This window comes from Barbus barbus (genome assembly GCF_936440315.1).
Source record: "Barbus barbus genome assembly, chromosome: 31".
Lineage (NCBI taxonomy): Eukaryota > Metazoa > Chordata > Actinopteri > Cypriniformes > Cyprinidae > Barbus > Barbus barbus.
Window position 1 is genome coordinate 19,629,199 of NC_136759.1, and position 9,585 is coordinate 19,638,783.

At 36.0% G+C, this 9,585-nt stretch overlaps 1 protein-coding gene across 1 annotated transcript; it reads right to left on the minus strand.

Moving 5' to 3' along the window:
* Nucleotides 1-3,566: 3,566 nt before the first annotated feature.
* LOC306851740 (calcium-activated chloride channel regulator 3A-1-like) lies at nt 3,567-9,304 on the minus strand (the record flags this gene model as incomplete). Its single annotated transcript, XM_079388176.1, has 14 exons — nt 3,567-3,952; nt 4,355-4,579; nt 5,482-5,646; nt 5,752-6,016; nt 6,283-6,498; nt 6,598-6,704; nt 6,796-6,976; nt 7,079-7,303; nt 7,408-7,638; nt 8,040-8,208; nt 8,291-8,396; nt 8,514-8,658; nt 8,754-8,891; nt 9,155-9,304. 14 exons carry the CDS (start codon nt 9,302-9,304, stop codon nt 3,567-3,569), a joined length of 2,709 nt encoding a protein of 902 aa, XP_079244302.1.
* Nucleotides 9,305-9,585: the final 281 nt, after the last annotated feature.

Genomic DNA, 9,585 nt, shown 5'->3' on the forward strand with positions numbered 1-9,585 from the left:
GAGAGTACCTCAAGTGAAAGCAAGCACACAATAATTATTATTTCTAGATTAAGACACATTTTACATGCTGCAGTTCACTATTAAAGCTATTCAATGAAGCACCATCTCCATCACCATCTCATTGCTTTAAATGAATAGTCGCAACAGAATTATTATAATTTTTTTTTAGGTAACGGTTAACTTAGTTAACACACGAATCGTAACGATTGGAGGCTTTTCGCACAGAGCGCGTTTTCCATTCCATTGTTTTTCTGTCTTTTTTTAATATTTTTTACCAACGGAGGCACGAGAGCTCAACTCTCCATCGGTCTTTCCCTATTACGTTACTTAACGTTAACGTTAGCTGTTGTAATTACATCAGCAGATTCGGCACATTCGCATAAAAGCGGCCCTTTCCAACTTCAGTAAAATGTTATGGTATTACAGCTGTGAAAATACAACAATTACATTCTGAGACATGAACCGAAACTCAAATGAATTGTGAATTTTATTAACATTAACGTAAATCCTCCTTCCATTTTCAACTCAAAAGTTTGGAGAAGCTGTGCCTCCTCTGAGAGCCGCCAATGCTAACATTAGCACTAACCTTACTTTACCTAGTTACCGCCAAAACAAACTGCTATAGAGCAAATAATTAAGATGATTAAAAATACCCGTCCAAAAAGATTTAACTTATATCTCATGTTTAACTACATTATAAGCCGTCAGATTCCCGAAGGCCTGGCTGTGGTAAAGCTAACTTTAGGCGGGATTTTTTGACAATCTTTTAAATATATGCTATCTTTATAAATAAACAGCGTATTTTAAGCTTATAAAACTACATTTACATACAAAAATGTCTTAAAAGTACATTTCGTCACATAAAAAAGTAATATTTACTTATTTGTGTGTGTGCGCGCGCACACGGAGTAGGATGTGACCGTTGGTCGCTGTGAAATTTATCCCAAAATCTCGTTCGGAACTAGAGCATATTATACTCTTTATACAGCGAACAAACTATTTACTGTAATAAATGGTGCTGTATTACATGAAATATTACTTACTGTGCAAACAGAAGAATGATGAAAACTCCGGTACTGAAATGAAGATGTCTTCACTTCCCACGGTGAACCTGACTGGAAACTCCTTTTGGCGCCAGGGAAAATGTGCATTTGCGTATGCGCATAGAACCAATTTAATATTTTTAACTGAATTTAATTAATTCACGTGACTTGGATTTAAAACACATGTAATTCGCATAATACCAATTAATAATTATTAATTAAAATCAAAAACTAAATTTAAATGGTTTAAACTAGCTAAATTTAATTATGCTTAATTTAATTGGGGCCATAATCATTTTTTTCAGTGTAGGGGGTTAGTTCATGGTTATGTGCCACACTCAAAACTTGTTCTCAGAAGGGTTTTGGAACAACAACTTAAAAAACGGTGCCCCAGTCATCCGTGACATGACCTGGAGACCACTTATACATAAGAATGCCATCTTCAAAAAAGTAGAGTATGATTTCGACAATGAGTTGATCCTGAAACGTGTTGTCTAACCCCAATAATGTCTATAAATGCTAATCCTAATGCATCTTTTTCATTATCGACATGGATATTAAAATCGCCAACAATTAAGACTTTATCTGCAGCCAGTACTAACTCAGCTAATTCTTTAATAAAGTCTGTGTGGTGCCCTGGTGGCCTGTATACAGTAGCCAGTACAAACATCACAGGGGATTTATCACTAACACGTGTTTCTCTAGATAATGTTATATGCAGCACCATAACTTCAAACGAGTTATACTTAAAGCCTGCCCTGTGAGAAATACTGAGAATATTGCTATAAATTGTAGCAACACCTCTCCCTTTACCTTTTGGATGTGGCTCATTTTCATAGCAGTAGTCTTGGGGGTAGACTCATTTAAAGTAATGTATTCATCTGGTTTTAGCCATGTTTCTGTCAAACAGAGCCAATCTAGATTATGATCATTGATCAAATAATTTACAAAAAGAAGTGCTTTTGTAGAACGGTACCTGATATTCAGTAAGCCAAGTTTTATCAATTGTTTCCCTGTATTGCAAATATTTTTTATTTGTTGAACATCAATTAAATTGTTACTCTTAATTTGGTTTGGACCTTTTCTGTATTTTCTAGTTCGGGGAACAGACACAGTCTCTATAGTGTGATATCTAGGTGAAGGAGTCTCTATGTGCTGAGAATTAACTTCTGTGATGTGAGGCGGCTAGCAGACGGTCGGTTTAGCCAGTCTGTCTGCTTCCTGACCTGGGCCCCAGTTAGTCAAGTACGAACTCTTAAGACTTTGTGCCATATTTCTAGAGAGAAGAGTGGCACCACCCTAGGAGGGATGAAGACCATCTTTTTTCAACAGATCAGGTCTGCCCCAAAAACTCGTCCAATTGTTTATAAAGTCTATGTTATTCTGTGGGCACCACTTAGACATACATCCATGTATCTCATCACCCAGGTAAGCAGGGAGGGGGACAGAGCATATTACAGTGTCTGACATCGTACTTGCAAGTTCACACACCTCTTTAACATTATTTTTAGTGATCTCCGACTGGAGAAGTCGAACATCATTAGTGCCGACGTGGATAACAATCTTACTGAATTACGTTTAGCATTAGCCAGCACTTTTAAGTTTGCCAAGATGTCAGGCACTCTGGCTCTCGGTAAACATTGGACTATGGTGGCTGGTGTCTCTATTGTTTTACATTCCGTACAATAGAATTGCCAATTACTAGAGCACTTTCATCAGGTTTCTCAGTGGGTGCATCACTGAGTGGGGAGAACATGTTTGATATTTTGATCGGAACGGAAGAGCGGTGTTTTGACCCGCGACTAGGCCGCCTTACAGTCAACCAGTTGCCCTGCTGCATGGGCTCTAATGCCGGAACTGAACAATGTACAGGACTCCCTGAGCTAGTTGCATCCAAGGCCGTATCTACAGCCCTCACATTCTTACTATCCTCACCTAAAGTTTGGATGCGTGTCTCTAGCTTTAAAATCTTCATGTCATCTTTTCAGGAAGCAAAGCAGTAGGCCTATTTTATAATCTCAACAAACACTGTGATACAATCATTGTGATACAGTTATCTTGCCATTCACTAATAAATTAAAACATGCAAACAATGCTCTGGTCTATGTTTTCATCCTCATGTACATTTCATTAAAGAATTAAAAATGAGGAAGCAGATTGTTGGAGCTTCTGATTGGTGGCTGATGAATGAAAACATCAGAGTGGCTCTGTCTTATGTTTATGCAATTACAAACTTCCCCAATACAAACAGAATATAACAGTTTTATTTTTTTAAACATTCACATATGAGAAACTATTATGGATTTATTTCCATTGTGCAGATTTACCAGGGCATAAATATTGAAATCCAAAGAACAAATTAACCAAGCAGTGTTTTAAATGTGTTATAATCATCACGATGCAAGTTTAATACATGCCTTTTGTGGTACATCATTTGTGTGTTTTAAAGCTGTTGGATGTGCATAGTTATGTTCAAATTAGGCATAAGGATTGATTAATAGCACATTTTTATCAGTTGCTACTTTAGACAGACAGTTTTTTGCGTTTCACTGCCCATATGGTTACAGCAACAATAAAGCATATGACCATAGCTACCACACACAGAGAAATGACAAGAACTGTCAAGTTCATGCCTGGGTTTGATATTCCCGGTGGTTTTGGACCAGGCAGGATCTTTGAAGCTTGAGCAATGTTGGAGGTTTCAGATTTCGCATTTAGTTTGTCCTCGGACTTTAATCCAAAGAAGAGTGTGGTGCCATTTTGGATTGGGAAACTGAGATTGAATGAATGCTGTTCAGCTGATCCAGCCTTCTGAGGTGAGATGGCAGCTGTGTTGACTACATGACCATTGCTGAAGCTCTCTCGAAGCATATCAAGGTCAAAGCTCCACCTGATCTCATAGGCTTTAGCTTAAAGGTAAAGAAATGTGCAATGCAAGACAAATAAATACACTTTCATGATCTAAAGATACAAATTATATTTAATCAGTGAAGAAATTAAAAATCTTGGTAACACTTTAGAATAGGAAACACTTATTCACAATTAACTATGACTTTTCACTAAACAAATTCCTAATTTGCTGCTTATTAATAGTTAGTAAGGAAGCTTATTAATAGTTAGTAAGGAAGTTATTCTACATGACCATAATAAGGTCATGTAGAATAAAGCATTAATATGTTCTTAATTAGTAGTAATAAATCGTTACTATTCTAGTAATATGCATGCTAATAAGCAACTAGTTAAGAGACCCTAAAATAAAGTGTTACTAAAATCTTGTATTTAAGTACTGGTATAGTAATAGTATGCCTTACCTGTGCCTTGGTCGAGGTCCTCACCAGGAGCTGTCCAGCTGAGAAGCACAGTGTCCTCCTGGATCTCAGCACTCAGATCTGTGATTTTGTTTGGAGGGAAATTTGGTGGAGTTGTGCCTGAAAGAGTTACCTCAAAACTCTCTCCGGTGGCTGTTCTGGTGAAGCTTCCAACCTCAATTGGTTCTTCAGAAACTGGTGGCTTTGGAGGGTTCAGCTGCACTACACCTGGAATTAGAGTAATCACTTCAGTAAATCTCAAGTGAGTTGGTTAAGGAAAAGTTTGAAAACCACTTACTTGAATTCTGTTAGACTTTTTTCCACCAAACAGATTTATGGCCAATTATATTGCCATTCATAAAACATTTATTCCCAGTTTGTGCATTAATTAAGTGACTGCTGCTGCTGTTACATTGATACAAGTGTCTTCATGAATGTATAACTGAATAATTTATTCAAGACACTTTTTCATTTAAAAACTCACAAGCTGCGTTTCGATTGACAGGATCCACAGTTTACTACTCTATTCACTGAACACAGGATATCTGTTGAAGTTCACTTCACTTGACAAAATGTGTTAATTTTGGACTTTTTGCAAGTGTAATGACAATATACTTACGTGAATAACTATAATATAGATGGCCATATGTTTATGTAATATATCTGTGTATATAATTAGCTATAATTAATATAAATTGTCACATTTGAAAACAGTTACACAACAGCTAAGTGATAAATGTTTATTACAATGATTAATATTAAAATAAATGTAATTATTATATATTAGATGTGCATTATTACTGTGATCATATTTAATCATAATCAAACAATTATAGCTTCATTGTGACTTTTGTGTCTCGTGCACTTTATACCTGTGAATTGCAGCATACACACCACACTTTGAACTGATTAAATTCAATAATCCCAGAGCCTCAACTCAACAGAATACCCTGTGAAGTCTACATCTCAGGTTAAGGTCAAATGTAATGCACATTGAATCATTCACTCAACTGATTAGTTCAAAAATAGATTCATTCAGGAACAAAACAAGTGGCTTTATGTGTAATTTGGCTTTGGCTTCATTCTGAACTTTTGTCCCTGACAAAAGTATTAAAAAACTCAGGGTTTACCGTTTACCACATATCCAGGTATGTAAGGGGCGCCACTATTTTTTTGGTCCGAGAATCTGGTTTGTCCATCTTGATTCTTCACTCTTACTTTCAAGCTGCTTCTTCCGTTTACAATCTGTGTAAAATATCTGGAATAGATTCCATCACCTTGAGAAGCATCAGCTCCTGTAAATGATTTATTTGGGCACAATTTGGCAATGTACACTACTGTTTATTCATTTATATTCTATGTTGGGTGCACACTTGAAAGAAGAATTATGGGCAATTTACCTGCTCCATTGTCCAGTAGTTGTAATGTATGTACAGACCCAGTCTCCGACTCCAGTGTAGCCCAAACATCAGCATTTATTACAGGCCTGTAATTCTGACTAACCTCAGCAAACACTATCATGGGTTTAGTGCCGTCACTGGACTGCTGGTTCATGTGGGTTTTGACAATGATAGGGGGGACATCAGCACGTGATGCTTGACTCGTTACTGTTATAGTCAAAGCCTGATTTGTTGTAGTTCGGATACTGTATTTCCAGTCCCCAGACTACCAAACACAAGATTGTAAAAGCAATAAAGTTCAAGGTAATGGTTAGAGGAAAGTTTTCTGTGAGTACAAAAAGTGTAGCTAAATTATTAGCAATAAACTCCCAATTCTTGTGTTGTTGTTGAACATATTTTGATCATGATTATCGAAATCCTTTGATCCAATAGCCTTTCTTTGTGTTATGGTAATCTTTTTTTCCCCCCATGTTTATGGTTTGAACTATAAACTTAATAAGTACTGTAATTGGTTGATAAAGGTTGTCTCACCTCTGCAGTTCCTGGAACATTTAGAGTGACTGTTTTTAGTGATCCATCTTGACTCATATTTGTCTGAGTGTAGATTAAGCCACTTGGTGACTGTATATAAATGCTAGGGAAACTTATTTCATAAATTATTACAAAGCTGGTTTTGTTCCCAACAGTCTGATCCACTGATACTGTCCCATTGAACCAATCAGATTTCCTTGCTCCAACACTCTCTAGCTAAAGGAATAATGAAAATGATTATGTTTAAAATACTCATAATATTTATGACACTCTCATAATAATGTATCATAGACGATGTGCAAAACTTTGACAAACCTGAACTGGTTCATTTGTGTAATCTCCAGTTGACAATGTAAGCGAAGCAAACGCGTCCATTAATTGGTTGGAGGTCAGTACATCACTGGCATATATAAATTTTCCTCCTATTTTCATCATGAAACATTTTTGCATTGGAAAATATGCTGGCTGTTGTATGATATACTTTCAGTTATTAATCGTGCTGATATCACTTACCAGTGTGTTCCGCCATTTCTGTCAGTGCCGTAGCTGCACTTTTGCTAAAAGCTAATGTGCTTATAATGGCACCACTTTGTATTGCAGATGGAGAACAAGCATTAATGTTGTCTGTTGCCTGACCATCTGTCAGAAAAATGATTTCATCTCCTAATACATCCCCATTGTCCTGTTGAAGTTCCTGACAGATTTGAAGAAAAAAAAAGATCACCAACATACAACAAGCTATACACTTCATACATCACAAACATACAAGATGCATACAGGTACAATTATATGGCACCTGTAAGCCCCGATTAAGGCCCAAGCACATGTTTGTTGATCCACTTGCTACTTTTGGCAACAATTTGATAAGATTCTCTCTTGTGGTGTCACTGTCAATAGTAGTCAAGGGGCTCAGAGTAGAAGCAGTAGTACTAAAGGTTACAATTGCAACACTGGCTTGATTCTCAATGATGTTTCGCAGAAAATGTGTGGCAGCCTGTCGCTGTTGGAGAATTCTAGAGCCCTAGAAAATAAGTGAAAGAAACGAGTTTCCTCTAGTTGCAGAATTATTTATTGAAATTATTATTTATTTGCATTCAAATTAATTTAATGTCAGTTATTGCATACTTGCATGCTCCCTGAGACATCAAGGATGAGGCAAACAACCCGTTGCATTCTCTGCACAACTTTGAAAGATGGTGATGGTGGAGGGGACTGCAGGGGTTTTAGAGAACGAAGTGTGTCTTTATCCACAGATTCTTCAAATATTACAGTCCATGTTGCTTTGTTGTCACATTTTTCATTCTGCAAGTTTGGGGCTTTATAATTGTGCTCATTTTTACGACAAAATGTGCTCACCTAAAAACAAAATTTCCTGCTTAATTGCAAATATGTCACCACACCAAACACTCAAGAACAGATTATAGCTCTATGAGACCTGGGCAGAAAGGGTTAACAAAAAATGAAGAACTTCATCTCGTGTCCTCAGTACTAAATTTCAAAGTTTTTATTTCAAAGCAAGGCCTGACAGTTTGAAAAATGACAATTCAAACTTTATATTTTGCAAAAGTGAATTTTCAAGCAGCTGTTACATTTTTTTTTAAATGAATGTAGACATTAATTGTGTGAATTAACGTCTAAGTTACATTGCAAATAGATGAAAGCAGTCTGTGATCTCTTTGGTCCATGTCATAAATTAATTTACTAGTTACTGCAATAATATTGTGGAATGTTTGGAAACATGCAAACTCAGTACTTACAGAATCCAGACTTGGAAGGAACATTAAAGAGCTGTCTGTGTTTTGATTTCTGTTTGGAAAAAACTCGCACTTCTCTGTAGGTAGTGAAGTTAGTGGATCTATACGGCATGGTTGAAGAGATCCTCCAGCAGTAACCTCATAAAACTGACCTTCAATCTTTTTGCTACACCTAAAGAAAAGCAAAAAATAAATAGTACTTCTAATTTCAATTGACATTTTAATGATATTTTCTTTTATTAAGAGTTTATAACCTTGTAGCTTCAATACGATGATTAGAGTGGTAGAATGGCTTTTCTTTGCTGTATTCATCATACACACCCCATCTCAGATGAGCCCATTCATGCACAAAAACTTTTCCTGAAAAAAAAAAGAACTGCTATAAAACGAACAGGCTACTGGATTAATATATCTTTTAAATGTCTTAATATTTCAAGATAAATTCATAAATGTTGAAGGAAGTTAAAAAATATTCACCTCTTGGTCCATAAAGCTGAATGAATGTGTCATTCAGGAGGTATTCTGGGGTGAAATGAATGTACTCTCCCTCAGCTCCACATTTATCATACTGTTTAGTGTATGGTTCATCACCATGTGCTGGATTATCAATTCTTATTCTGGCCTGTGTTTGACATAGAAATTGTCAGCAACATCATATGTGAATGAAGTGACTGCAAATTCATATTTTTCAAGATTAAATGCCATAATGCTCAGTACTTTTTCAAAGGACTCTGTTCTTGCTTTGGAAAAATTCTTACTGCTCCAGTGGGATGGGACTAGGATTGTAGCTTCTTTGAAATAGACCTTTTTATCCAATGCTTCATAAAGATAATCCGACCCTTCTGTGACCATGCCCTGTCAGAAAGAAAGTGAAGAGATAAAATGAAGGGGAAAAAACTTTGAATGAGTGTATTTATTAAATAAGTAATTGTGCTTTAATTTATTTCACAAATACTATCAACAAAAATAGATTATATACTATACATTCCTGTCTGTTTTAAATGTTTATTATTATTATTATTTTAATTTAAAATTTAAACAGCAAAATCTTCTAAAGCCACTAAATCATTAAAGCACAAAGTTTACTAAATAGACCAAAAAAAGAGAAGCATATTCACCTTGATTTTATCAATAAGTTTGTCATCCTGTGGAACTTTCGAACTGATTGCGATTATTACATCAACATAACCGTTTTTTTCTAGCTTGATTCCAGTGGAGATGGATGACAGCAACATCCATAATAAGACAAATACCGTTCTGGAGTCCATAGCTGCAGAGCTTAGATGAACAGAAACTCCCGAACCCTGTTTTATATAATGACAAGTCAAAAATTAACTTACAGGGCCTGATCACAGATAGAATGTCTTTTACTGGAATGGACTGAATGATACCAATATAACTTTGTCATACTGCTAAATGACATATTATTACAGTGTCATTCGGGCAGCATGTTTATCAACAGCTGTTTATTTCACTTCACATGACTATCATTGCACAGGAAAGCACCTATAGTGCTGCTCCCATCACAGTCCATAAAATAACACTAAGA